Source organism: Anticarsia gemmatalis, chromosome 16, assembly GCF_050436995.1.
Source record: "Anticarsia gemmatalis isolate Benzon Research Colony breed Stoneville strain chromosome 16, ilAntGemm2 primary, whole genome shotgun sequence".
Lineage (NCBI taxonomy): Eukaryota > Metazoa > Arthropoda > Insecta > Lepidoptera > Erebidae > Anticarsia > Anticarsia gemmatalis.
The window spans coordinates 12,520,924-12,546,399 of record NC_134760.1 but is presented as its reverse complement, the minus strand read 5'-3'; the positions used below and the strand labels follow the sequence as shown (position 1 = coordinate 12,546,399).

At 39.4% G+C, this 25,476-nt stretch overlaps 3 protein-coding genes across 4 annotated transcripts; 1 reads left to right on the top strand and 2 right to left on the bottom strand.

Moving 5' to 3' along the window:
* Positions 1 to 1,419: 1,419 nt before the first annotated feature.
* LOC142979176 (uncharacterized) lies at positions 1,420 to 7,265 on the bottom strand. Its single transcript, XM_076123967.1, has 3 exons — positions 6,962 to 7,265; positions 3,317 to 3,476; positions 1,420 to 2,981 (listed from the first exon to the last, which is right to left on the bottom strand). The coding sequence occupies exons 1-3, from the start codon at positions 7,230 to 7,232 to the stop codon at positions 2,708 to 2,710; spliced, it is 705 nt and encodes a 234-aa protein (XP_075980082.1). The 5' UTR covers positions 7,233 to 7,265; the 3' UTR covers positions 1,420 to 2,707.
* Positions 7,266 to 8,534: 1,269 nt separating this feature from the next.
* On the bottom strand, positions 8,535 to 11,595 carry LOC142979174 (uncharacterized). Its single transcript, XM_076123964.1, has 2 exons — positions 11,457 to 11,595; positions 8,535 to 10,898 (listed from the first exon to the last, which is right to left on the bottom strand). The coding sequence occupies exons 1-2, from the start codon at positions 11,570 to 11,572 to the stop codon at positions 8,564 to 8,566; spliced, it is 2,451 nt and encodes an 816-aa protein (XP_075980079.1). The 5' UTR covers positions 11,573 to 11,595; the 3' UTR covers positions 8,535 to 8,563.
* A 45-nt stretch (positions 11,596 to 11,640) lies between these two features.
* On the top strand, positions 11,641 to 15,575 carry LOC142979175 (uncharacterized). 2 transcript variants are annotated; one of them, XM_076123966.1, is made up of 3 exons: positions 11,641 to 11,728; positions 12,587 to 12,781; positions 13,312 to 15,575. In XM_076123966.1, the coding sequence occupies exons 2-3, from the start codon at positions 12,759 to 12,761 to the stop codon at positions 15,521 to 15,523; spliced, it is 2,235 nt and encodes a 744-aa protein (XP_075980081.1). In that variant the 5' UTR covers positions 11,641 to 11,728; positions 12,587 to 12,758; the 3' UTR covers positions 15,524 to 15,575. The 2 variants fall into 2 exon arrangements, with proteins under 2 accessions (XP_075980081.1, XP_075980080.1); XM_076123965.1 differs by lacking the exon at positions 11,641 to 11,728 and adding an exon at positions 11,796 to 11,925.
* The last annotated feature ends 9,901 nt before the right edge of the window (positions 15,576 to 25,476 follow it).

Sequence of the window (25,476 nt, the reverse complement as noted above, 5' to 3'; positions counted from 1 at the left end):
ATCAGCGTGTTTATGTACAATAAAACGTTATTGATCGTAAAGCACGTTTATTAGAGAAGTGTTTACTCCGCGGGTGATAGGAGCCGAGAGCCGACTGTCTACTGCTCACCATTGAACCACAGTTTCACTTAATTGAATGTTCTATGTTTCGGTGACAATGTTCGCCGGCATAACGTCGGGGATGGCATTGTTTATGTGTAAGATTCGACTTATTTGTATAGAGGTTCTTTTAGATTATGACGACGCTCCACACACAGAGCTGCTAATCTGCAATGTCATGTTTAATTAAGTATACCTAACATAATTTATAGTGAATGTAGTAAGACCTACTGGTTCTTATTTCAGGGTTATGTATAACAAAGATCGTGAACACGAGTTACATAACGTTGCGGGACGAATCATTCGTAGGACCGGACCCTCTCATCGAAGCGACCATAGCAAAGCGCAGAGCTATGACTCCTGAACTTGACACCTTGCTGGCTACCTTCAACGACACTGACTTTTCACTGACAGACCCTCGTCCCCGGGCTACTGTGTTCAACACCAGGAGACAGACGGAGGACCACGTGGCCAGCAGAGCGTTACGAGCCATCAGGCGACTCATCTACTTCGTCCAAGACAGGATGGAGGAGCTGCAGCCGATACTGTCGAAGTACGCGTCGGACGAACGCTACCGCCTCGGACACATCTTCATGAAGCTGGAGCACTGGAAGAAGAAGATGCTGACGATGCAGGCCACGGCGCGGCTGAACCGCAAGCAGCGCGTCTACCACCACGTGATGCTGTACCAGCACATGCTGGCCACCAACGTGGACGTCACCTATACCGTCGAGTACCTGGTGGACCTGCACAAGATGATCAGACGGAAGTACCCCGGGACTCATGAAGAGCCGCCGGATCCACCTTCATAACTTTCGATGGCAGTTTTCAAAACCTGTGGCCGTGTGACGGTTTGTTTAACAGGCGTAATTTATAATTTTTTTGTTTATATATTTGCTGTTAATTCATCTTTACCATTCTGTAAATGGTTTGCTTTACTTTAATGTTGTTAATAGTACCTATTGTAATTTTTTGAAGACAATATCTTGCATTCACATATGCTTTTGGGTCGCGAATACTTACTAATAAAGAATCAAGGGACACAAAGGACAAATCCTTGTTCAATGATGTAGCGATCACCTTGCATCACAATTTGTTCGAAATATTTTCCACGGGTTGAAGACCAGTTGGTAGTATACCAGCATTCTTACCTGTTCTCTGGATAATGTTGATGCAAAGCTTACATGTAATTAAAACACATGTTCCTTAGACATTTTAATGTAGTCACCTCACAGCACGATTTGTACATGATCATCAGGTTGCCGACAACCGTGCGTTAACCGTGTGTCACATATAACTCTATCATATCACAACATTACGGCAGTTATCATTACTATATCTATATTTTAAACTTACCATTTTGTAAATAATGCTTTCGACTACGAAGTAACTTGGCCGAAATTATCAAGAATAACAAAAATATCATAAAATTAAGCAATTCAATGTCCATTGAAAATAAAATAAGAATCGAAATTACTGGTTCTATGATTCATAAAACTCTAATCATAAAATTACACTATTAAATATTTAAGGTGTCCTTCCACTAGTATTATGAGGATCAACGAATATTATGAATTGAAACGCATCCCTAGGGCAGTTGTCCCACCGCCAACGATGAACGAGAAACGAGTAGAACTAGAAACTTATAAAAGAGTTGGCTATCAGCGGGAAGCGAGTGTATTCAATAGTTTTGTCGCCGCGTTATAGGCGAGTAGGCGAGTGTGTAAGTGCGACGAGCGATTACTCGCGCCACTTACCCGTGGTCGCTTAGTCTTGTGCAAACCTGCGCAACATACGTGTTTACTAACAACTTTAGCTGCAAGTTCGACAATATGGAGGCGTTGTTTTTATTAAATGTGTCTGACAATATCGCTCGCTGTGGGAGATAAAACTGAGTTCAAAAGAAATGATCAAGCGAGCGAGCATCACTAAACGAGTATCGCTGAGTAGGTTTACTTTTGAAAGCTTGTCGCTTAGCGATTAAACTAGTAAAACGAGTCGTCGTCGCCAGTGTGAACAGTCAGCGATCAACTATTTGTATAGGCATCTCTTTTATTTACACGGAATGTTATATCTATTGTACGTTTCTTGAGCGAGAAAATAGCAGATAGGATAGTTAATCGTTTACTCGTCGTTGGTGGGACAACTGCCTAGAAACGTAGCATAGCAAATATCTAGTGGATAGGCACACTGAATTTTCTGTAATAATAATTGTTATTGCTCTTAGAAAGAGACATCACGTCTCTATACTCTCTCTTTCACATATTTCTACCCGTCCACATTTAAGTACACAAAACAACTTCATCATATTCTAACTAACGCTAGCTGATTCCACAACTGAAATTATTTATAGTATTTACTCTTGACTAAAACGCTCTATTGAGGAGTGTTTTGTATTCTATATTATTTTAATTGTAATTTATATAATAAAGTTTATTTCTGTTATTCATTACCGTGCATATTCACCCTAACATTATACGTACAGTTCAACACAACGCACACACAACTATCAATGGAACAGATTCGTTAAGTTTCGCGACGTGAGAAATCAGCGGTGGCGAGTCTGTGTGAGCCTTAACTTATATAAATGCGTATAGTTGTGTTCCTGTCAGTCAAAGTCCTTGTCGAGCTCGGGCTTGGCGTGCAGCGCCTGCTCCCACTCCTCCTCCACCCGCAGCAGCACGTCCAGCACCTGGCGCTTGACGGAGGCCTGCAGCTTGCGCGGCAGCCGCTTGCTGCTCTGACACACGCTGGCGAAGAACAGCTCCAGCGAGGAGTCGTCGCCGGAGCCCGGCTCCCACACCTCGGGCTCCGGCCGCTCCTCCTCCACCTCTGAAGGCTCAGTCTCGTCTAGTTTTAAGTCCTCTTTTATTTGACGTTCTCTGTAAAGAGAAACGAGTAAGCTAGCGGGTTTTAAAAAGTCCTCGAGGATATTAATTTGTAGAAGTCATGTTTATTACAATTATTCAATTGTACAGGAGTTTCATTTTGTGAGCATCTGGAACGATACTCGACATAGCGGGCGAGTGTTGTGGTGCAATGCCGATTACTTTACTTTACGGTGACCTCAATGTTCCAAGATTTAGACACGAGATACTCTGCATTAGAGGTACAGTTGAGTTCACAGCGTTCACCATTTAAACACAATACGGGGCAAACTGCCACTTTTTTAAGTAATTCGAAAGCAAAGCGAAAAGACAAAGTGGGGTATGCTCACCGCCTCATGGTCATGTAGGGCAGCAGGAAGGCCATGCGGCTCTGGAAGCGCCACTTCTTGCACGGCAGCCCGTTCTTGGTGGTGGCGCCCTGCTTGCTGCGCTTCAGCGCCTGCCGCATCGAGTCACGCAGGATCTTCCATTCCCGCTTCAGCACCTCGCCTGACAACCACCGCGCCCATAAGCATGTATAATAAACACAACATACCCTAATTGTTAATTAATACATAGGTATATTAATGAAGAAAATATTTCGTAATCTGTCTTTATAAATAAAAAAAGTCTGCAATAAATTGCCTTGGCAAAATACGTTAAGAGCGCTGCTAGGCTTCATACCTAGATAGTATTGAGTTTAATTAATTTGAAGATATTACGTATTTGTCTTAAACATTCTGGATGGAAACCAAATAAATCTATCCTTTTTGTTAGGAATACCTCAATTCAAAACAATTCGTAGATAGCGATGAATGCGCCCTTGCCTATCTCTTCGGCTTTAGACTTAAATATGCTAGTTGTAGTTATGATTAGACCGTCCATCCATCACGCTAAACACAAATATTATTTTAAGCTAATGCCTACTTTCATAAAACATGGAACTTATGTCCCCTTGGCGAAGGTAACAACTTAATGATATCGATCCTTAAATATCCTCATATAAGGTAAACTTCCTCAATTATACCTATTTCCATTTCGACAAAAGATCTAAAATATTGTGCATGTACTTACTTATCTAATTTAATTAAAAAGCTTAAACGAAAATATGATAAGGAACAACTACTTAAGGCTAATAAGAATACAAAACAGATATGGAACACAATTAATAATATAACTCATCGTAAACTAAAGAAAAATCCAAATTTAGAACTATTAGACATAAAATCCACTCCTCAGGCATCAGTAAACCACATAAATTATTATTTTTCAAACATTGGAAAAGCCCTGGCTGAAAATATTACCACTACAAACCTTTCACAACTTCAACATGACATTCACAATACGCTCTCCACACAGGCTTCCTCCTTTGTGCTTCTGCCAACAGATCCTACAGAAGTACATAATGTTTTGATGGGTCTCAAGTCTGAAAGTGCCCCAGGCTGGGATAATATTAGTACAAGATTTTTAAAAGCCGCCCATGAATTAGTAGTTCCGATAATTTCACATCTGGCTAATTTGTGCTTTAGTCAAGGGAAATTTCCCCCAGCTCTAAAACAAGCAATAATTACGCCTGTACACAAGGGTGGTGACAGAGATGATGTTAATAATTACAGGCCTATTTCAGTCCTGCCCGCAATATCCAAAATAATTGAAAAGTTAATTAACAAAAGACTTACCAGTTACACTAATAAGTATAACATCATTTCAGAAGCTCAATACGGTTTCAGGCAAAAATTGTCTACGTAAGATGCTGTGACTGCATTAACCTCTCATATTGTTAACTTAGTAGATTCAGGAAAAAGATGTTTAACTGTATTTTTAGACTTAAAAAAAGCGTTTGACACCGTCTCTGTCCCCATTCTTGTGCGCAGACTAGAAGACATTGGCATCAGAGGAAACTCGTTGGCATTACTCACAGACTATTCGCAGGATCGTAGGCAAAAAGTCAGGGTAGGGGAGTATATTAGTGGGGAGTCGTATGTGACCTACGGGGTGCCGCAGGGCAGTGTGTTAGGTCCGACTCTATTTCTTATATATATTAACCAACTCTGCAGAATGCTGCCGGAGAACGGCCGTATTTTCTCATATGCAGACGATACTGCTATAGTGTTTTTTGGCGATTCTTGGGAATCTGTATATAAATTTGCAGAGGAGGGGCTTCACAACATTGTTAACTGGCTTAATTCGCATCTTCTAACTCTAAATATTTCGAAAACCAAACATATAGCTTTTACCAATTATAATAACAGTCAACCCGGACCAAACGTAACTATAAAAATTCATACATGTGGTAACTCATCAAATATTGATTGTTCTTGTGAAAAGATTGAAAAAGTAAGCAATATAAAGTACCTGGGAGTTCATGTTGATCAGCGGTTATCATGGCATTCTCATATTGATATGGTTATGGCCCGAACTAGAAAACTGATCTGGATATTTAAGCAGCTAAGACATGTGACAACTTATAAAATGTTAAATACAATATATGTCTCTCTGGCCCAATCCATTCTTATTTATTGTATACCCGTATGGGGCGGTGCAACAAAAACTAAATTTCTGGAACTAGAGCGGGTTCAGAGATCTCTAATTAAAGTCATGTTTTCCAAACCTTTCAAATTTCCAACTAATGAGTTATACTCCCTAAGCGACATCCTCTCAGTCAGAAAATTGTACGTACTTCATACCGTTTTAAAATTACATAAAACTCTATCTTATGACCCTCACCATCAACATAAGCGACGAAAACACAGTGTTGCACCTACTAAATACGTAAGAACAGCATACGCCAAAAGACAATTCATTGCACATTCTGCCATACTTTACAATAATATTAACAAAACACTTAACATATATCCTATGTCTGCAACAATCTGTAAAAAGACATTAATCGAATGGTTAAAACTGAAAACTTATGATGACATTGAAATATTAATGCAAACATCGTTAATATAAAATACTCTTAAACACACAGACTCACTTATTGCACACACTTACACAAACACACACACACACACACACACACACACACACACACACACACACACACGCACACACACACACAAACACACACACGCACACACACACACACAAACTTACACACACTTCCACGTACTCGTACATACACACGCAAGTCTTGCGTTTTCCACTTAATGTAACGTATCATAAGACGTTTTTGTTTGTAAGAGATTCTATTTTGTTTAATATTCTTTTAATTTTTAATTCTGTTATATTCAAATTTTCCTTTGTATTCCTTTTTAATATTTTATATTTTATTCTGTACACCACTTTTACCCTTTTATAATTTGCTATTGAAGAGCGAGACCTCCTAGCACAGGTATATTTTTTACTTAAAAGGAGGTCTCTATGTAACATTTATTGTAAAAGTTGTACGAGATAACGAAATAAACATTTTTGATTTTTGATTTTGATTTTTTGATTTTTTGACTTAGACTTGAGAGATTGACAAAATTTTAAATCATATAAATAGTGTTATAAAACGTCACAAGTTCTTAGTAAAAGATTTAAAGAAAAAGTTCATTTTATTACATTCAATGCAAAATAAATGCTATTCAAATGAGTATCTTTTACCAGAAATCTAAAATGTATTATTGTGTCATAGTTCGCATTGCTACCACAATATCACGGTGGCGCTAGTTTATCGTAAAGGTGTACATGGGTAAAAAACTCGAATAGTTCAAGGTCATCTAGGTATTGTTCACTACGCCTTATTGTACGTTTAAAAACTCCTACGAAACGAATTCAACCTGACATTTTTATCTTTGTTTGATCGGAAGAGTGTAATGAGCAACAACTCACATACCTTAGCAACATACGGAATCATTGTATAATCGACCTTGTCTCAATAAAGATAACGTACATTTTTGGAGAACACCTGAATTCCAACGGAAACTGTTCAATAATAAGTTGTGATGTTATAGAAATAAGGTTCGTTTTCCACTGTGTTATTAGTAATATAAGCTACGGATACGTACTGTTAGCTCCGAGCCGCTCGGAGATGTCGAGCCAGCAGCGGTCTCTGACGTCAATGTCGCGGTGGTTCTCATTGCGCGTGTCGTAGAGCACGGGGTACTTCTTCACCTCGTCGATGAGCCGCTCGCGGTAGTTCCTGGTGTTCATGCCGGGCGGCGGCCAGCGGCGGCCGAGCGGCGGGGACGGGCGACAGCGCGGGCCTCCCGAAGCGACGTCGGAGCTACACTGAGAGAGACGAAGCGATGCGCGCGATGCGACGTTGCCGCTCCGCATCGCTCATAGCGCGAGCTGGGCGCCGTGGCTAACGTACACTCGACTACGAATAACATCGACGCTCTGTGCGCCACTAATATTATTGTTTTGTTTCTCAACATTAAGATACGCTTTATTCCTGTAATAATACTTTTAGTTTTATAAGGTAAGCGGAGGCTGAAGATTACTTATTATTGAATAATTTGCTGATATGAATAAGTGTTTGTTTTCTTTCTATTCTATTGTTTAATTCCTAAGTTCAATATGCGAGGATTGTGCCACGATGGGCGAGACAAAAAATGTTTTTTTATCATTTGTAGTATTGGAGGTTTCATGAGCTTTACGGGACATGAAATTCCAGGGAACAATTAGGTAGGTATTAAACTTCATATTACCATAACCTAAACGTCTAAGTACATGATTGATAACTTAACTTTGAGAAATAGCTCCCATTCCAATTGCAGTTACACTGCATTATTTTTTGAATTTTTAAGATAAATAAGTAAGCGGATAAGTAAACATTCCACATTATTAAAATTTGATTAACTAGTTACCGGGTTTGTTAAATACATACCAGTGTACCAACGTAATACCTAATGATATATAGGTAACGTATAGTAAGTTCTTCTAATACCTATTAGGTGTATTTAATTGGCTGTAAGTTGCCTAAGTGTCAGCTCTGCGTGTCTGTACTCTTCAGTTAACAACTACGTATCGTACGTAATCCAATTCCGCGGCACTAACAAGAGCTATTGCTCGCTGGCGGCGAGAGCCGAGAGGCGCGAACATGTGCGATCGGCAACCATCGGCAAAGTTCGGCAACGCTCGGCCGATGCACGAGTCATCAGGCGCGCGGTCGGTTGTGGTCACAGTACAGTCGCAACTAGCCGCAAGTATAGCTGTTATGCAGTTTCACTTAGGAAGATCTATACCTAATAAACAATAATAAATTAATACACGTTACTGATCATGACTAGCCGCCATTCAGTATTCAGTAGGTATCTTAGTCTAGCTGAAAGACGTATTAGTTTCGAATTAGGTATAACAGATTAAAAGAAAAATGTAAGAATACAAATTCGAGCAGCTAAGTAACACACTATCATAAAAAAGGAGCTTCTTAACTCGTCTTTGTGTTTTATAACAACACCAGTCAGATCCTCTCACCTGTCAATCTGCCTTCTATATACCTATACACCATATGTCCGCCGAACCTAAGAGATATCATTAACAAGGTAGCACAATTCAGGCTTAGGATATGCCATTACTATTGTATGTCATAAGGCAACTCAGGGTTCATTACTGTGAGGAATAAATGAGATCAAATAGAATCAAAATTAACTTGTTTATTAGAACTACACAGTCAGATTAGAAGCAGTTAACATCGTCTTATCTCTACACTCCTTGTCACTGAGCTTAGCTTTATCTTCAAGCAACTTATTATTTTGTTCTAAGAGTAGGAACATTCTGTACCTCATAAACATTTGTTTGACATAGTCTATGGGAAAGCACGTGCACGGCACTTCGAACGTGACGTCGTTCACGTAACTCAAGAGACCAGATATGGAGTGTGTCGGGCGGCTCTCATTGAAGTACTCCTTGAACTTGAGCTCGAGTATGTCTACGAACTCAGTGAACTCTCTGGGCACCATGTTGATGACGTTACCGTCGCCGGTCAGGTATCCTCCTGTAAGCTGGTTGTCGTCATCGTCTTCGGTGACGTCACTGCTGCAAGAGTACAGCTGCATAATGTAGCAGTGGCTGTGGTGCATGTACGCCCGGTATAGCAAGTACAGCGCCAGGTGCTCGATCCTGTTCTCGCCCGGCATCACCACCGCTGCGAATTCGCTCAGATCCGTGAAGGATCTTCCGCAGTGATTTTCGTACTTTTCAATATCTGGCATATGTCTCGCATGCCACAAAAATGTCTCCAAGTCATCGGAGGATCTCGGGCTAAAGTACTGGAATATGTTAAAAATAGGGAATTTCGTTATAGACGCCCTCACCCGGTCAGTGGTCAGTGGCGCTCCGTACCTCTCTCTCACTTTGTTGAAGTAATTATTCAGACAGTCTCGAGTCAGTCCCACTGGCGGAGCCCAGCGATTTTCAAATCTCAAATCCTCGTGCAGTAAAAGTATGGAGTGAATCGTCATCCTGAAGCCTCTGAGCACTTCTATAGTGTCGGTCTCAATCGGCTCTGTCTCAGCATAAGTAAGTTGCAACTTTTCAAACTTCCGCATCGTATTAGTCAAGAACCTGTATTGTAACTTGTCGCCTGTGAACACAGCGTCGTTGTTCTCTGGTGAGTCAATGGTGCTGAAGTCGATGATACTCATCAGTTGATTGATCATTGAGAGAAAGTGCGCTGTGGACGAGGCACTCGCTGGTAGCAGCTTCATCTCTTTGTACGTGGCCAGAGCGGTGATGACAGCCGGACTGAAAAACTCACTGGAATACTTTAATGTATTATTTTCAAGCTCGAAGCATTCGGCTGTCAGTTTAGGAGCAAGCTTGATTTTTTTCTTAGAGTCCAGCTTGAAGCATGTCTGTAAGTGAAACCACTTAGCGACCGACCCGGAGGTGAGAAGGAAGTCGTGGGCAGCGAACGTTTCGCGAAGACTTCTCAACAAGTACGTCGGATCGTACAAATAGTAAATTTTTTTATTATCTTGGAAGAAGTATGGAGCTTTGGGATCGCAACCTCGCAGACTGGCACAGGTGACTAGATCTGTCTGTAAGTCTGATATACAGGCACGCACCTGAAGACCAAACTGAAACATTCTGTCGATCACTTTATCTATGAGACATTTCACATCCATATAGTTTTTCAAATCCGCTAAATGTGCAATTGCGATCGGTTGCTTCCACTTATGGAAGAGTCCTCGCACCGCGACCACCAGCACTTTGGTGGCGGGCTGCAGCGTCTGCACGCCGTCTACTTCGTGCAAGCCGCTGACGTAGTCCTTCTTCGCGTCGTAGTGAAGGCTCGGTGTTACATCTATGGAGCCGACGCACAACACGGATTGCTTCTCTTTATCGTTCATCGCATCCACTTTCAGTTTCAAAGCTTTAAGTACAACGTCACTCAATTCAGTCGATGATGGAAGACATAACCTGTACAGCGTAGACACTCGGGGAAAACCGAGACTGTCGTGTAGAACCCTATAAGCGGCTGGACTGTTAAAAAATAACCGTAAAGCAAAAAGTTTGAATTCGTTTCCATATTTCTTATATATTGTTCTGCGGGCTGGTCTCGGGCTTGGTTCACATTTACCAGGAGTATCGTCATCTTCAGGTGTTTCTTCTATATAAAACACTGTTGTGTTTCGTTGCAACTTGATACGTTTGTTTGGAATGCAATGATCAACTGTGCGTTCTGTTACAGTGGAAACGTCCACGAAGCTCGAGCTGGTGCCCGGTGCGACTGCGGGCTCTGTGACTGCGGGCTGTGCGGCTGCGGGCTGTGCGGCTGCGGGCTGTGCGGCTGCGGGCTGTGCGGCGAGGGGCGCGCCACGAGGAGGCTCGCGTGACGGCTCTAGAAACATCGTCGGAGTAGCGTCGCTAGTCAGTCTCTTGATACCTTGATCGCTCACTAGGATGACCTCCGGCCCGAAGTGCCTCTCGCACACGAATATAAACCATCGATCCCTGTAGCCTTCTCGCTCCAGTATATGCAGCCATAGCTCCCTCCTGCGACGAAGCGAATACATACTCTTAGTAACAATAAATATGAGATCAGCGGTTTACGTTTGTACTATTTTAATTATATTTAAACACGTAAATTATACTTAGAAAATATTTGTTAAAACCTACACGCCTGAACCTACCTGCGCAGACGGCCATTTTGGTTATAGATCCAGTATTATGAATCCGGCGATAATATGTGTATTATCGCCGGATTATACTATACTATCGATTATTATTGTTAAATGATACTATTCATATTTGGAAGAAATAGCAAGATCTGCACATTATAAAAATTTCAAATTCATTATAAGTGGGTACATCCAAATTCTTGAATACGTCTTTGTTTAGAACTAACTAGTCAGTCGAATTGAACGTGACTCACGCACACATCAATAGCGATATCGCGTTGTACACAATGAGATAATATTTATAGCAAAGCTAAACCACATATTATTTAATAGTAAAAATACATACACATGTAGACCAAGCGTCAATGACGATTCAAGGACGTCAAACGTCCTTGTAACATTTACCTACACAGTAAATAAAAAAATCAATCACCTTCTAGGTTTATGTGGGACACCGAAGAAATGTAAATTTGGGCTATTTTTTGAGGTACGATGACATCCCATGACTATGCAGTATTTGGTCTTACTTCCTCGCTTCTTTTTCTCCATATCCAATGCAGGTACCTAGTTATGTTAAACAATAATAAAGTGTGCGACGCGCGAGACAGACGCGGGGCGCGCAGCGAGAGAGGAGGGGGGGGGGAGAGTTCGCGACGCGGGCGACGCTCCCACTAGCGCGACTGACGCAAGACTGATTGTTGCTAAGTGAGTGTTACACTAGCGTGACCATGTGTGAGTGAGCGGCGCGGAACACTCTCACACTCACTCACTCGCGCGTGTGTTTGTGTGCGTGATGGGTACGACATTGTAACGACATTGTAATGGCTTGGCTACACTTGCGCTCTGACTTCTAATGCAAGACATTGTTTTGGCTCATGTTAATACATTATTGTTTGTATCAGGTAAATAAATTATTCATTTATAATAAGAACACGTTGCACCAGTTAACACTATAATAGATTAAAATTTGCTTTTGAACTTATGTAAGTAATAGCTTTTTAACTTTATTTTATCTATACTAATATTATAAAGCTGAAAAGTTTGTTTGTTTGTTTCAACGCGCTAATCTCAGGAACTACTGTGAAAACTCTTTCAGTGTTGAATAGCCCATTTATCGAGAAAGGCCATATTATATCATCACGCTACGCACAATAGGAACAGAGTACTAATAAAAATGTTACAAAAACGGAGAAAATTATGACTCATTCTCTCTTATGTGACGCAAGCGAAGTTGCGCGGGTCAGCTAGTGTCAAATAAAGTCGCTAATGGGGTGGCACATTATGTGGCGTTGTATTACATTTGTCTTTAATATCCAAACGAAAAACTAATTGACTATCATGTTTTCATGACAATATTTATAAAACTTATTTTTGTATAGATTTAACCTACTTGTATAGACATAACTACACTACACAGAGATAGAATAAATAAGAAATTTATTCTATCTCTGTATAGTGTAGTTATGTCGTATTATTGTAGCATAGTGTGTACGTGACCTATTGCGTTCTAGGTGAGCGCGCACACATCGATACGGCATGATACACACTATGACATTCACACAGGTAGTCGCTGTACTTGTGGTGCACGCACACAGACGCAGGCTCAGAGTGAGTGAGACACCGTGCAGTTGCTCGCCAGACGTCAGCGGCGGCGCGTCGCCCGAGAGACCATCCGCGCTCGCCCCGCGCCCCGCACCGCCCCCCGCGCTCCTCTGCCGTCGTTGCGCGCGTTAATATGGATAAAAAGTCTGCTAAAAGGTGATGAATTTAATTTAACTTTTCTTTGTTTCTCTTCGTTAACCAATATTTTTGATTGTTTTAAGATGCAGTATCCACAAATGTTATTTAAATTATTAATTTTATTTTGTAAGACTATTCCCTATGACCGATTCATCGGTCACGTTTTATAAGAAGACTAATTACAAACAGTATCTAAAACACTAGTAACTTCGTGTTGCATATTAGTATACACCTTATTGAAATATATCGCTGTTTGTAGCTGCTGTTCTGTATATGATAAACGAATAATGTTTAAAAGTTCTGAGTGTTTTATTATAACTGACCCATCACATTTATATTTGTTTATTTTTGTCTCTAGGTTTGTTTCCGTCATCTGTTAGTGATTCGTACACCTCGTACATTCATGATGTGGTTGTATCGTGGAGTCAATAGCGATAAATAATAATTATATATAGTTATTAATATGTAATTCACGAGATCACCTAGATTTATCTTATATGTCATTATTACTTCAATAATGTCAACACATATTTATTTTGTTTTATCAGGAAGAGGAATATACAAAGTACAGAAGAAGAAGTGCCGAATGAAGTGTTCGTTAGTGAAGACGTCGTGAGCGCGGCGCCTGCGCTGCTGCAGCCCAGCACCAGCCGCGCCGCGCTCCACGCCGCCGGCACCAGCCTCACCGACACACGCGTTGACTCGCTGCAACACTCTGATCATTATGAACCTTTACAAGTTATCAAATGTGAAGTCGACGAAGAACCTGAATGCCTCACTATCTTAATAGACGAGAACAAGGATAGCGAGCGATCAGACAGTTCACTACTAAATGCAATAGCGTATAGAATTAAACGTGAACCTACCGTTAAAAAGACTAAGCTACTTAAATTTAGATCAGAATTTAAGGCCTTCGCCCTGGGATTATACTTAAGAAGTCCGACTGCATATAAAGCTCTTAAAAAAAGTTTTGGATTGCCGAGCATTTCCACGCTGTACAGATTTTGCATTTCGTTGTCGAGTGATTTAAACGAGCAAGTTCTTAAAGCTTTAGAACTGAAAGTGGATGCGATGAACGATAAAGAGAAGCAATCCGTGTTGTGCGTCGGCTCCATAGATGTAACACCGAGCCTTCACTACGACGCGAAGAAGGACTACGTCAGCGGCTTGCACGAAGTAGACGGCGTGCAGACGCTGCAGCCCGCCACCAAAGTGCTGGTGGTCGCGGTGCGAGGACTCTTCCATAAGTGGAAGCAACCGATCGCAATTGTCCAGTTGGCCAAAATGGAAAAGTATCTGAATGTAAAAAACTTAATTGATAAAATATTGGACAGAATGTTTCTCTACGGTCTCAGGGTTCGAGTGTTGATCTCTGACCTGCAGACGGATCTAGTGACTGAGGCGAATCTCAGGGGATGTAATGCTAAATCTCCGTATTTTTATCATAATGATACAAAAATTTATTACATTTACGACCCAAAGTACTTGTTGAAAGATCTCCGCGACACGTTAGTGGGTCACGATTTAACTCAACTTGGTGGCTCGTTACTCGCGAAGTGGTCACATATAGAAGACTGTTACAAACATGACGTTGACAAGAAATATAGACTCGCTCCCAAGTTGACACTCGAGCACGTCGCACCCAACAAACATGACAAGGATGGAATAAGGATAACTGCTGAGACGTTAAGTATAGCGGTGGCCACGGCTATCGCCACGTACGTGGACACGAAGGCGCTGCCGATGGCCGCCATGGTGACAGCGCATTGGCTCATGATGGTCAACAAGATGATGAGCATGATCGACGTCAGCGCCACCAACTCGACGGACAGTAACGCCGAGGTGCTACATAGACCATTTTCGGGCGACACGACGCAGGTCGATTTTCTGGTTGGAATATTAACTATTTTTCAGACGTTGCGTGTCATCGATGCAGAAACAAGGTCCGACAGGACGGACAGTGCGACAGTCTTACAAGGTTTTAGGATGACGATTAATGGTATATTCTTACTTTACGGGGACTTAAACACTGAGAAGCAGTGGGCGCCTCTGGTGGGATTGTCTCGAGATTGTCTCAACGATTACTTCAATAAAATTCGCGACAAGTACGGTAACTTAGCGACCTCAAATCAGGTATTGACGGCTGTAGCCACATTCCCTATATTCAGTATATTTCAGTACTTCAGCCAGAAAAGATGTTCAAATGACTTGGAGACGTTTTTGTGGCACGCAAGACAGATGCCAGATATTGACAAGTACGAAGATGAGCACGCAGAGACGTACGCAGACCTGCGCCAGTTCCGCGACCTGCAGCTCCCGAGCGAGAACAAGACGGAGCACCTGGCGCTGTACTTGCTGTACCGGGCGTACATGCACCACAGCCACTGTTACGTTATGAAGCTGTACTCTTGCAGCGGTGACGTCACCGAAGACGATGACGACAACCAACCTACAGGAGGATACACGACCGGCGACGGTGACGTCATCAACATGGTGCCCAGAGAGTTCACTGAGTTCGTAGACATACTCGAGCTCAAGTTCAAGGAGTACTTCAATGAGAGCCGCCCGACGCGCTCCATATCTGGTCTCTTGAGTTACGTGAACGACGTCACGTTCGAAGTGCCGTGCGTGTGCTTCCCCGTACAGTATGTCAAACAGATGTTCATGTGTTATAGGTTCTGTTCAGTCTTGGAGCGGAACAACCAGTTGTTTAAAAGTTCTAAAGACATTAATCCTTCATTCATTGTAACTGATTTGTAAGCTTAAGCGATTAATAAACAAAGTTGACGTTTGAATTTGTTTTCTTATACATAACCTGCAGTGATGTTACTTGGAATCATCTTGTTGAGCTCACAGTGGATACTGATGAGGTGGTGCCCGTGACATGTGAATGGTCAGGAGATCAAGAGTAATGAGGCGCAGTTTTCAAATGAACCAAAAAACACCAAACTGATTGAAATAGGACTTACTGACAATGACGCGATTCAAATTGTATTCAAAAGCAATTCATGTTCTGATTAAGTTAGATCGTTGTTACATTTAGTCAAGTGGTATGCAACTGCGGACCATAATGTAGTAGTTATCAGTTACAATAACTATTAAATAATATAATCAATCTGAATCTTTTTTTGTCTGTATGTTACGGTTATATGCATAAACCGTTGTACCAAAGGCAAAACTAGTAAGAAGACTAGGGATCAAAGATGGCTTATTTGTTTTCACAAATTAATAATTAAAGTCATAAATAAAGTCCGCGAGCGAGGCTGTGCGAGGCAGCAGGCTCTACACAACATGAGTTCTGTGTGTCCGTGGTAAGTGCTTCGTCCACTCACATATTTTGTGATACCGTTAATCGCAAAAGAGACTTGGGTTTTCTATTGAATTTCCCTATTTCCTGTACCGGACAAATACGTAAACGCAAACATTTACGTACAAAATAACGTTGGGTGAAACGGACAGTATTTATTTGTTTGTTGTGGAAGATGGGGCGGCATGGACAACTCACTGCGCTAATATCTTACTACAAATCGTTGTCTTAGAGGAAACGTCCTATTTACGTGTTTGGTAAAAGCTTGTGTTCGATCTATGACGTTCTACGATAGTAGTTAAGGGTGCTTTATGTGTCAACAGCATTGATTGTGACTCTCTGTTTGATAAAGCCACATGTTTGGTTAGGTTAGATCTACACTCTAAGTCATTTTCAATATTCGTTCGGCAGGTTGACAGACTACTCACTAGAATTTATTTGGTCTCAATTTTAAACTCGTTCATTATTAAAGATATGCTAAACTCAAAAAGATCATTGTTATTAATATCCATTGAAATAAACATCAACAGAACAACGTGTTACCACCCACCACACCAGAATATTCATAAATCTATAAATACTACTTAATATGATAAACACGCAAACTTGTCTGTCTGTCTCTATCACGATTAAACTAGCTGAAATAAGTTCTATTTATACGTTAAACATAAGTGAAAGGCTTAAATAACAGAACTATCCAGATTACAGAATTCTTCTGAGGTGTAAGACCTGCGGGTATTAAGGCCTGTCGGGTAATAAGGCCTAAATAACAAAAAACGTACGAAATACAGTAGTAGACGATCAAGAGTACAGTCACACAAGCTCAGAGCGTATACGAGTCGCTGCAAAGTGGCGGACGCACTCTTGCACTTCTCCCCCCGCAAATATCGTCGAAGTAATTCAGAAGTGCGGTTCAGCAGCACGAATTATAAAAATTGACTCCAGTAAAACGTAAGTTGTTTAGAAAATATCATATTTACAAACCTGTATTGACTGTCCGCTTATTAATTAACGTATGCTTGTCCTTAGATTACCGTTTTAAGAGACTTGTAGTTATAAAAAAATATATTATTATTCTTTTCTGTAAATAGGTGGTTGGCGGATATTAAGGCCTATAAAATTTTACAATAGGCCTTATTATACTCCTATTTTTTTAACTGCTATATAAGTAGGAGCGTGTTTTTAAAATGTTTGTTAGTGGGTAGTATATACGTAGTTTATATTTTCAATTTATTTATTATTGTTTTCAGTGCTTACAGTCACGATGCCTCCCAAACAAGCATTGTGGTCAGAAGGCGATCTGACAAAAATAAATCACAAAAAAAAAATATCGGTACGGTCATGCCTGCAAAGAAGATAGAATGGATGATGCAATGAGGCAATGTTCGCGATGCTTCAAGTGGTACCACAAAGAATGTGTCGGTTTGACTGCAGAATATACTGATGATTTTCAATGTCTTGATGGATGCGAATAAGGACAATTTATTTAATTTATTAAGACTACTATGCTTTCTATTGCCTTATGTTAATGATTATTGATGTCAAGAATACTAATTTACTTAGTTTAAGTTGATTTTTGAATAGTTTATAGTATAGGCCTTTTTACCCTACCCTATTATAATAAGGCCTAAAGACAGCGTTTTTTTAAAAGTGATATAATGTTTTAGTTTTAAGCTTTAGAAGCTATTTTTTGTTTAAACTCGGTAGTAATATAAGTACATGACTGATTATTATAAAAACTGGTTGATTATATTGGATATTCTTCATTTTATTACAAATCTCCCTTAGCTAGGCCTTAATACCCGCGGGTACCTTAGTAGTGAAAATGTATGACAGTTTGAAGGCGTGCGGAGCTGAATGATTCTGCTAGCAATAAAATACAATCAATATATTGCAGTGGTTCGTGGGTGTTAATGTACCATCACGGCATGTTCAGTACATAACGCTAGCCGCTAGTGGCTCAGCAGAGAGAGTAGTAAACAAGCACTTCTGAGAAATACACAAACAACATCGTTAAATCTATAACGAGCGCTATTCTCACACATTTTTGTTTTCAAGTGCATCTCCTATGTTTGCACTAACACATTACAGTTTAGAACGTTCTGTCTAGCTTAAATTCGGAAATATACATACATAAACTATATCACGCCTATTATTCCCGAAGGTGTAGGCAGATGAGTATACACGTCACATGTTTCACCATTAACATTGTAAGTCTCATGTAATAAGGGTGAGCCCATTGCCACCGGGCACTTTACTTATACTCCGAATTACTGTTGAGGATTATTCTAGCATACATTTAGAAAAGACAAATAGCTCTTTGCCCGACGTAGGAATTGAACCATGATCGTCGCATACACTACCGACCGCACCACAGAGGCGGTAACTCTTGCTATTAGACATTAAATCCATGCTATTATTACAACCTTATATCACTTTATGCAGTAAGTCGGCTGAATTTATGCAGTAAGTCGATGATCAATAATTCTGTATTTTCTTTCAAGATCTCGTTAATCGTAACAATATATTTTAGCTAGGGACCCGTATGCGATGTCTCCATACGTTATATTCGTTGTTCTTATTATACTTTGCATTTAAGTAGTCAGTAAAAAACCACAGTCGGGCTAAAAATAGCTTAAAGCAAATGCTGAAATATTTTCCAAAGTATTTCAAAGTTGAAGAATCGCGAGGAATTTCTGTAGTCATGCAATATTGCTGAAACAAGGAGCGTGTGACGTCAATGTCTTATTTACGTCAGTGAAGTATAATTGATTGTTGTTGATATAAAAAGGACTTCAGTTAAAAGGATTCCGACACTTTTGAGGCATTTTGAAAGCAAATAAATCACAAACTAAATCCTGTAGCAAAGTTGGTGATTCAAGGATCCTGGTGACCCGGATTATAAAAATTAAGGTCTTCAATTATTCTCAGTATATAAGCCATTCAGTATCTTTTTTAGGCAACTCTCACATCGTTAAATACGTCGCGAGGGCATTTACAAACATATATTAACATATACATATATTTAGAAAAAATCTATTTCTGGATCGCACAAATATTTGTTCCAAATGGGAATCGAGCCCTCAACTTTCAAAGTCGTGACGACGACTTAAAACCATTGCACCACAGAGCTCATTAACTTTATCATTAGACAGTATAATATTTCCCAAAGCAGCTATTACTAAGGGGTTGTAGTCAAGAGCACCAGGTTTAAGGCGGGGTGCACACGGTGACGTCACAGTGACGTGGTCAGGTGAGGAGCGGCCGTCTCCGTGACATTGCGAGAGGTCACGCCGTCTCACCACTCACCTCACGACCGCTGCAGGGCTGCCAGCTCCTCGCCCACATACTGTTTCATGAATAATTCCACTTAGTTTCTTTCAGTAGCCAGACTTTAAGTAACTACTATTTGAATTTACAAGCAGTATTTCTAAAATTGCTTAGCTTAGAATAAATTCTGGGCTAAATTATAATCAGAGTACAAGAGTAAAAGAGTAAGATTCTGTTCAGACATTTAAAATGTGCTACAGTAATAGTTGTTAGAGCGCCCGCTAAAGGCGCTGGTCAGACTTCATACAAAATTTATCTGGAGGTCGATAGTCATGGTAGAGAATCGCGCTGCTGAGTCAATGCAAGCAAAGCCAATGCACGGTAAGACTAGCTGATATCGATTCTTACTTTATGGCTGCAGTTTTCCATTTCCACCCAAAGACGTATAATTAGCAGATGCCAGTTTGCAGTACAATAAAATGGAAATAATTTCAAAGCTCTTCACCCCTACAGGCTGACTCGTTCGTCCGCCGGCCGCGTCTGTTTGTGCAGCTATATTTAGCGTCACCTTCTGCACAGAAACGAAACTAACCAACTAACTATTAGCGCTGGACGTATGCAAACACAGACCATTGTTAGTAGTTCACTATTTATATAAATGTGGAAGATTTCGCTTTTAACGCCTTTATTCATTTATTCTATTTACACATTTTATGCATCGTTGCTAGGTTGATTTATATTTGGACAAATCAGTATCCTTTAAATAGGAGTTTCTTATTAACGAATACGAGATAAAACTATAGGTGACTTAGGAACGATATTGTTGTGATACTTAAGTTCTTAACTACTTGTAATTGTCTTAAAAATGAACGCGTCTCTAAAAAGCGAGGCAGATGATGTTCCGCATTGTCTATTGCATAAATGACTGAAAATCTTGATTTATAGCATGCTGGTTAAAAGCATATAGCCATATACGGCACCATTAATGTACTTTTCTTCATTATTTAAATCACCCTCTTCAAAAATATCCAGCCGATTCTGAAAACAGCACTAAATACTGAAGTAATTTAAATAAAAAAACCCGCAGAACTGTTACCAAACGATAAAATAAAACTAAAAGTACCAAACCACTGAAGAACATAATGACATGTGCAATGCATTGCGCGAACACTGAACCCGTGACCTGAAAAAACACTCCGGCGCATCCCGACATAGTGCTATCTCTTTCACACATGTTACAAACTCACATCTTCTGTCTCTCTCGTCAAATGAGATGGTGTGCTAAACTGGAGATGGCACGATTAATATGGGAACTTGCTTCATGAACGTTGGTGAAATGTTTACGTGAAGAAATAATAATATGTAATGTGTGAAGAATTGTGAATGTTTTGTAACTGAAGGTAATGTGTTAGAATCAAACGTCTGTTTGGTTCTAGAGGACATAAAGTGATGGGGTGTTTGAATACATATTGTACGTATGTATGTATATTATAAAAGGGACACAGTGTTATGAAAGTCTGTATGCCTGTTTGTTTGTGTGTTGAGTTTCCACGGACAATCAGTCCAACGAATTTTCATAAAAACTGTATCGAACATAGTCTACTTGTTTGTAAAACTCAATTTAAAGCTATTCAAATAATAATAATAAGGATAGTATATGATATATCGCACGTATCATGTATTACTAATCAATTTCAAATGAAGGAATACTATAAAATAAAATAAAAAATAAAATAAAATAAAATAGCCTTTATTGCTGTTTCTTAACAAATAAACATTAAAATATTCTTGACATGCCTACTTCCTAAAATTAAACATTCTTTCTAACTAACTTGGTTGTTATCTATCGGCAACTGGTGTTTCTGTGGAACAGCTTGTCTGTTGACATAGGCCTCCTCTAAAGATTTCCACGCATCTCTGTCTCTAGCTAAACGAGTCCATACTGGACCAGCTATTTTCCGGATATCATCTTCCCATCTTATTGTTTGTCTGCCTCGATTTCTTTTGTTTCCCCTTGGATACCATTCTGTCACTATCTTTGTCCATTTGTCTCTATTTTCCCTTAGCATATGCCCAGTCCAACGCCATTTAAGCTGTCGGTAAGTCGTGTGTACATTTTTAAATTTCGTTTTCATTTTAATTTCCTGCAGTTTTACTCTATCTCTTCTTTTTATACCTAATATACTTCTTTCAATTGAATTTTGACAGACTTTTATTTTATGTTCTTGTAGTTCTGTTAATGCCCATGTCTGGCACCCGTAAAGTAAACATGGCATAATGCATATTTCGTACACTTTCTTTTTTGCTGACATTGGCATATCTTTATCCTTCATTATCTCTTTCAGAGACCAAAACCGTTTCCAGGTATTCATTATTCTTCGTTCTATTTCTTTTTCCATGCAATTATCTGTAGATATAAGTTGGCCCAGATATATATACTCCTTCACATATTCTATTTGTTCGTTATTTACTGTTATTTGTTCGTTGTTTACTGTTTGCTGGGCGTTCGTCATAATTTTAGTTTTAGTTAGGTTCATTGTCAGACCGGCCTTGGCGCTTTCATCAGATAGTTGCTGCAACATTAGTCCCAGCGTTTCGGCGTCTTCTGAGAACAAAACCAAATCATCTGCGAAGCGTAGATGGTTGAGATTCACGCCATTTATGTTGAGGCCGTTTTTAGTCCAGTTTAGATTCCTAAAGATCATCTCAAGCACCGCCGAAAATAATTTAGGCGATATAGGATCTCCTTGACGCACACCTCTTTCAATAGGAAACTCGTTGCCCGTAGATTCAAGTTTAACTTGTGCAGTGCTTGCTGTATAAACATTTTTAATTATTCTTATATATTTTGCTGGCACCCTTTGCCTTTCTAGAGCGTCCCATATATACTCATGCTCCAATGTATCGAACGCTTTATTAAAGTCCACAAACCCAATGTAATACGTTTTATTATATTCTCTATATTTCTGTAATATTTGTCTTAGAGTGTGTATGTGATCTATGGTCGAAAAATTACTACGAAAACCAGCTTGTTCCTTTGGTTGGTTTTCATCTAGTATATTAGTGATTCTTTGTAGAATGATTTTAGAAAATATTTTATAAATATTGGACATTAAACTGATCGGCCTGTAGTTTCCTATATCGCCTTTGTCTCCTTTCTTATGTAGCAGTATGATGGTCGATTTAGTCCAGTCTTCTGGGATGGTTTCCGTTTCAAGGATTTCATTGAATAGATCTGTTAGTCTTGGTGCTATCACTGGTAACGTTATTTTTAACAGTTCATTTGTGACCAAATCTGATCCAGGTGCTTTATCTAGTTTTTGTGTTTCAATTGATTTTATGGTTTCCTCCTTAAGGATTGTGTTTATCTCGTCCGTATCTGCCGAATTATATTCTTTTATTACTTGGTCACCTTTACGGCTTTGGTATAAATTTTGGTAGTATTCTGTAGCAATTTGTAGAATTTCTGGTCTTTTGCTGGTCTTTCCCCTGTTCTTATTTTTCATATTTGGAATCCAATCCTTTTTGTAACTCATTTCTTTTAGGGCCTTCTTTATTCCGCCTGTTTTTTCTATATGTTTCTTTAGTGTTGCAAACCTTTTTGCTTTCCGTTCTTTTCTTAGTTGTTCGCTTATCTTTTTGCTTAATTCTGCAATTTTTTGGACATTATTATTGTTGCTATGTTTTCTTTGTTGTATAAGTTCTTTCCGTTCTTGTAATAATTGCTTACTTCTAAATGATATCGCTGTCTTACTGGTCATATTTGCTTTTTTAGTTTGTGATTTTAGTTGTTTGAGCAATCGGGTGTATTTTTCTTGAGTCGATATACATTCTTTTTCCCTTCCTTGTAAAGATGTCTCAAGGTTATTTAGAAGTAAATCAGTGTTGCCAATACACTCGATGGCTCTCATATTATTGTGAAATTGTCTTGGTCTTTTAACACGTGTCCCTGATAGTTTAGCTCTAACCAATCTATGATCTGTGTTAAAATTAAAATTTCTTAAGATAGACAGGTCTTCAAAAACTTTTAAGTTGTTAGACATAACATAGTCGATCTCGTTTTTATGCCGGCCATTAGGAGATATCCATGTCCATTTCTTTGATGGTTTCTTTTTGTAAAAACTGTTTATAATGCTTAATTTATTTTCAATAGCAAAGGACACCAATCGTGAGCCGTTTTTACTTCTATTGCCCCATCCGTGATTTCCTACGGTATATTCTTCTCCCGTTTTCTGTGTGCCAATTTGTCCATTAAAATCTCCCATAACTATTAGGTTTTTTGATTCATTTGCAATGAAATAATTGAAGGAATACTAACTAATGCCAAATCAATCTGGGAGGTCCTTAGAACTCAGCTTTAAAAGGAGGCAGCGATTTTTACTCGAATCTTCAAACATATTCCGGCAGTTTCGTATTCTATTTGCGTAACATTTCCACACGTCAGATCCGATTTTATGCGAGATTTTGGTCAACAAACTGTTCGTGAAAAAGGTCCAAGAAGCTCGGGGGGGGGTGCACATAGCTGGAGGGTCCTCCAGGGGCCTGTGTACACTGTGCGAGGGACCCGGGAGGAGGGAACTACCCGCACTAATATTATAAGTAGTGAAGATGTTTGTACTCACATGGATGCACGTATTTCTTAGGGTCAGGAGGAATAAGAAGTATTTTTATAGTAAAATTATCGTCGTATCGTATCGTTAGATGTTGACTGTATTACTAGTATGCAACTTCAATTACAATAAAAAGATATTCGTTCCTCAAATGGCCAAAGTGTCGATTTCCATCTTAAGATTCCGGCTTATCATGTATCTCAGTTAATAAATAGTGTACGTCAACTCGAGGGTCACTTTTCAGTAATTTGCTGCTTTGACGTAACGTGTTAATCACTATAATCTGAGGAAGAAATCAATGTACAGCATAGTGGATTTTAAATAGTTGTCGCCTGAGATAAATACCTATCTAAGTAGTACGTACAATGGAATACAAAGTAGGCACTGCATATAAATTGTTTCAGTATCTCCCCTAAAAAGACAGACCAAAACTAAGTACCTATTATAAATAATATTGTTTTATAAATAAACATATTTGTCATCGTAACCTATAAGGTTTTTGTGTGCATCATGTAATATCATAAGAACGTATTATGATAATAAAAACTTGATATTTTACAGTGATACTTGATATTTATAAGTTTTTGTACAAGTTTCAATGAATCATCAGAACATTAATTCATATTAAGTGCATGTTAAACTTTTTGTTAACTTTGTAACATTATTGCTTTTCCGCATGATTAATATTTAAGATTTGAAGATTCTACAGTCCTATAACTTAGTAGAGAATCATGGATGGAAGGTTCGCGGCTGGCAGAGTTATACAGGTGGTCTATTTTATACAACTAGTTTTTTCAAATACCGAGAACTCTGATCTGATTTCTCGTATGGTTAGTGGTCAACCTAGTGTCAAAGTTGTTCAAGCTGCCGGAAAGACCTTTGACATGGATTAACGAAGGACTGTCATCTTAATTGACAACAACCGGGACCGACTTTCTTCGTGCCCTTCGAAGCACGGAGACGCTTAGTTCAAATAGCCAGAACTATTAACTATGATCTAGATCAGTCAAGCGTGGCAAGGCTCTCTACAAAGTTGTCAGAGCACAATTTGGTACAACATTAAACCATCGCCCATATGCATGTAAAACCAAGTAATTCTACTGTTATATTATAAAGGAATACTTTATACTGCTTTTAAGGTATCACAACTAGATACATCCTGCATAAGTATGATACAAAGGTAGCACAGCTACATCTCTGCACATTAGACTTTCATTAAGTCTTATCCTTATTACATCTTCAGCAAAATAGAGTGCAAAAGGTCGGTATCTACGTAATTCAAGTTAAAATAGTCATCTAATAGACATCATAAAAAACCTACATCTAAAAATAATCAAAACTAAAAATGTCAATTTTCAAACAAAGGTTTCTGCATCTGTTCGCTTAAATTAGGAACACAATTTGCAACGTAGTGTGACCGATGGTGTAAAAAACTCTAGGTATTATATTCTTATAAAAATATCCACAAAAACTTAAAATAAATTCTCTTGACAATAGACGTAGTCAGGAACGTGATATATCGACAG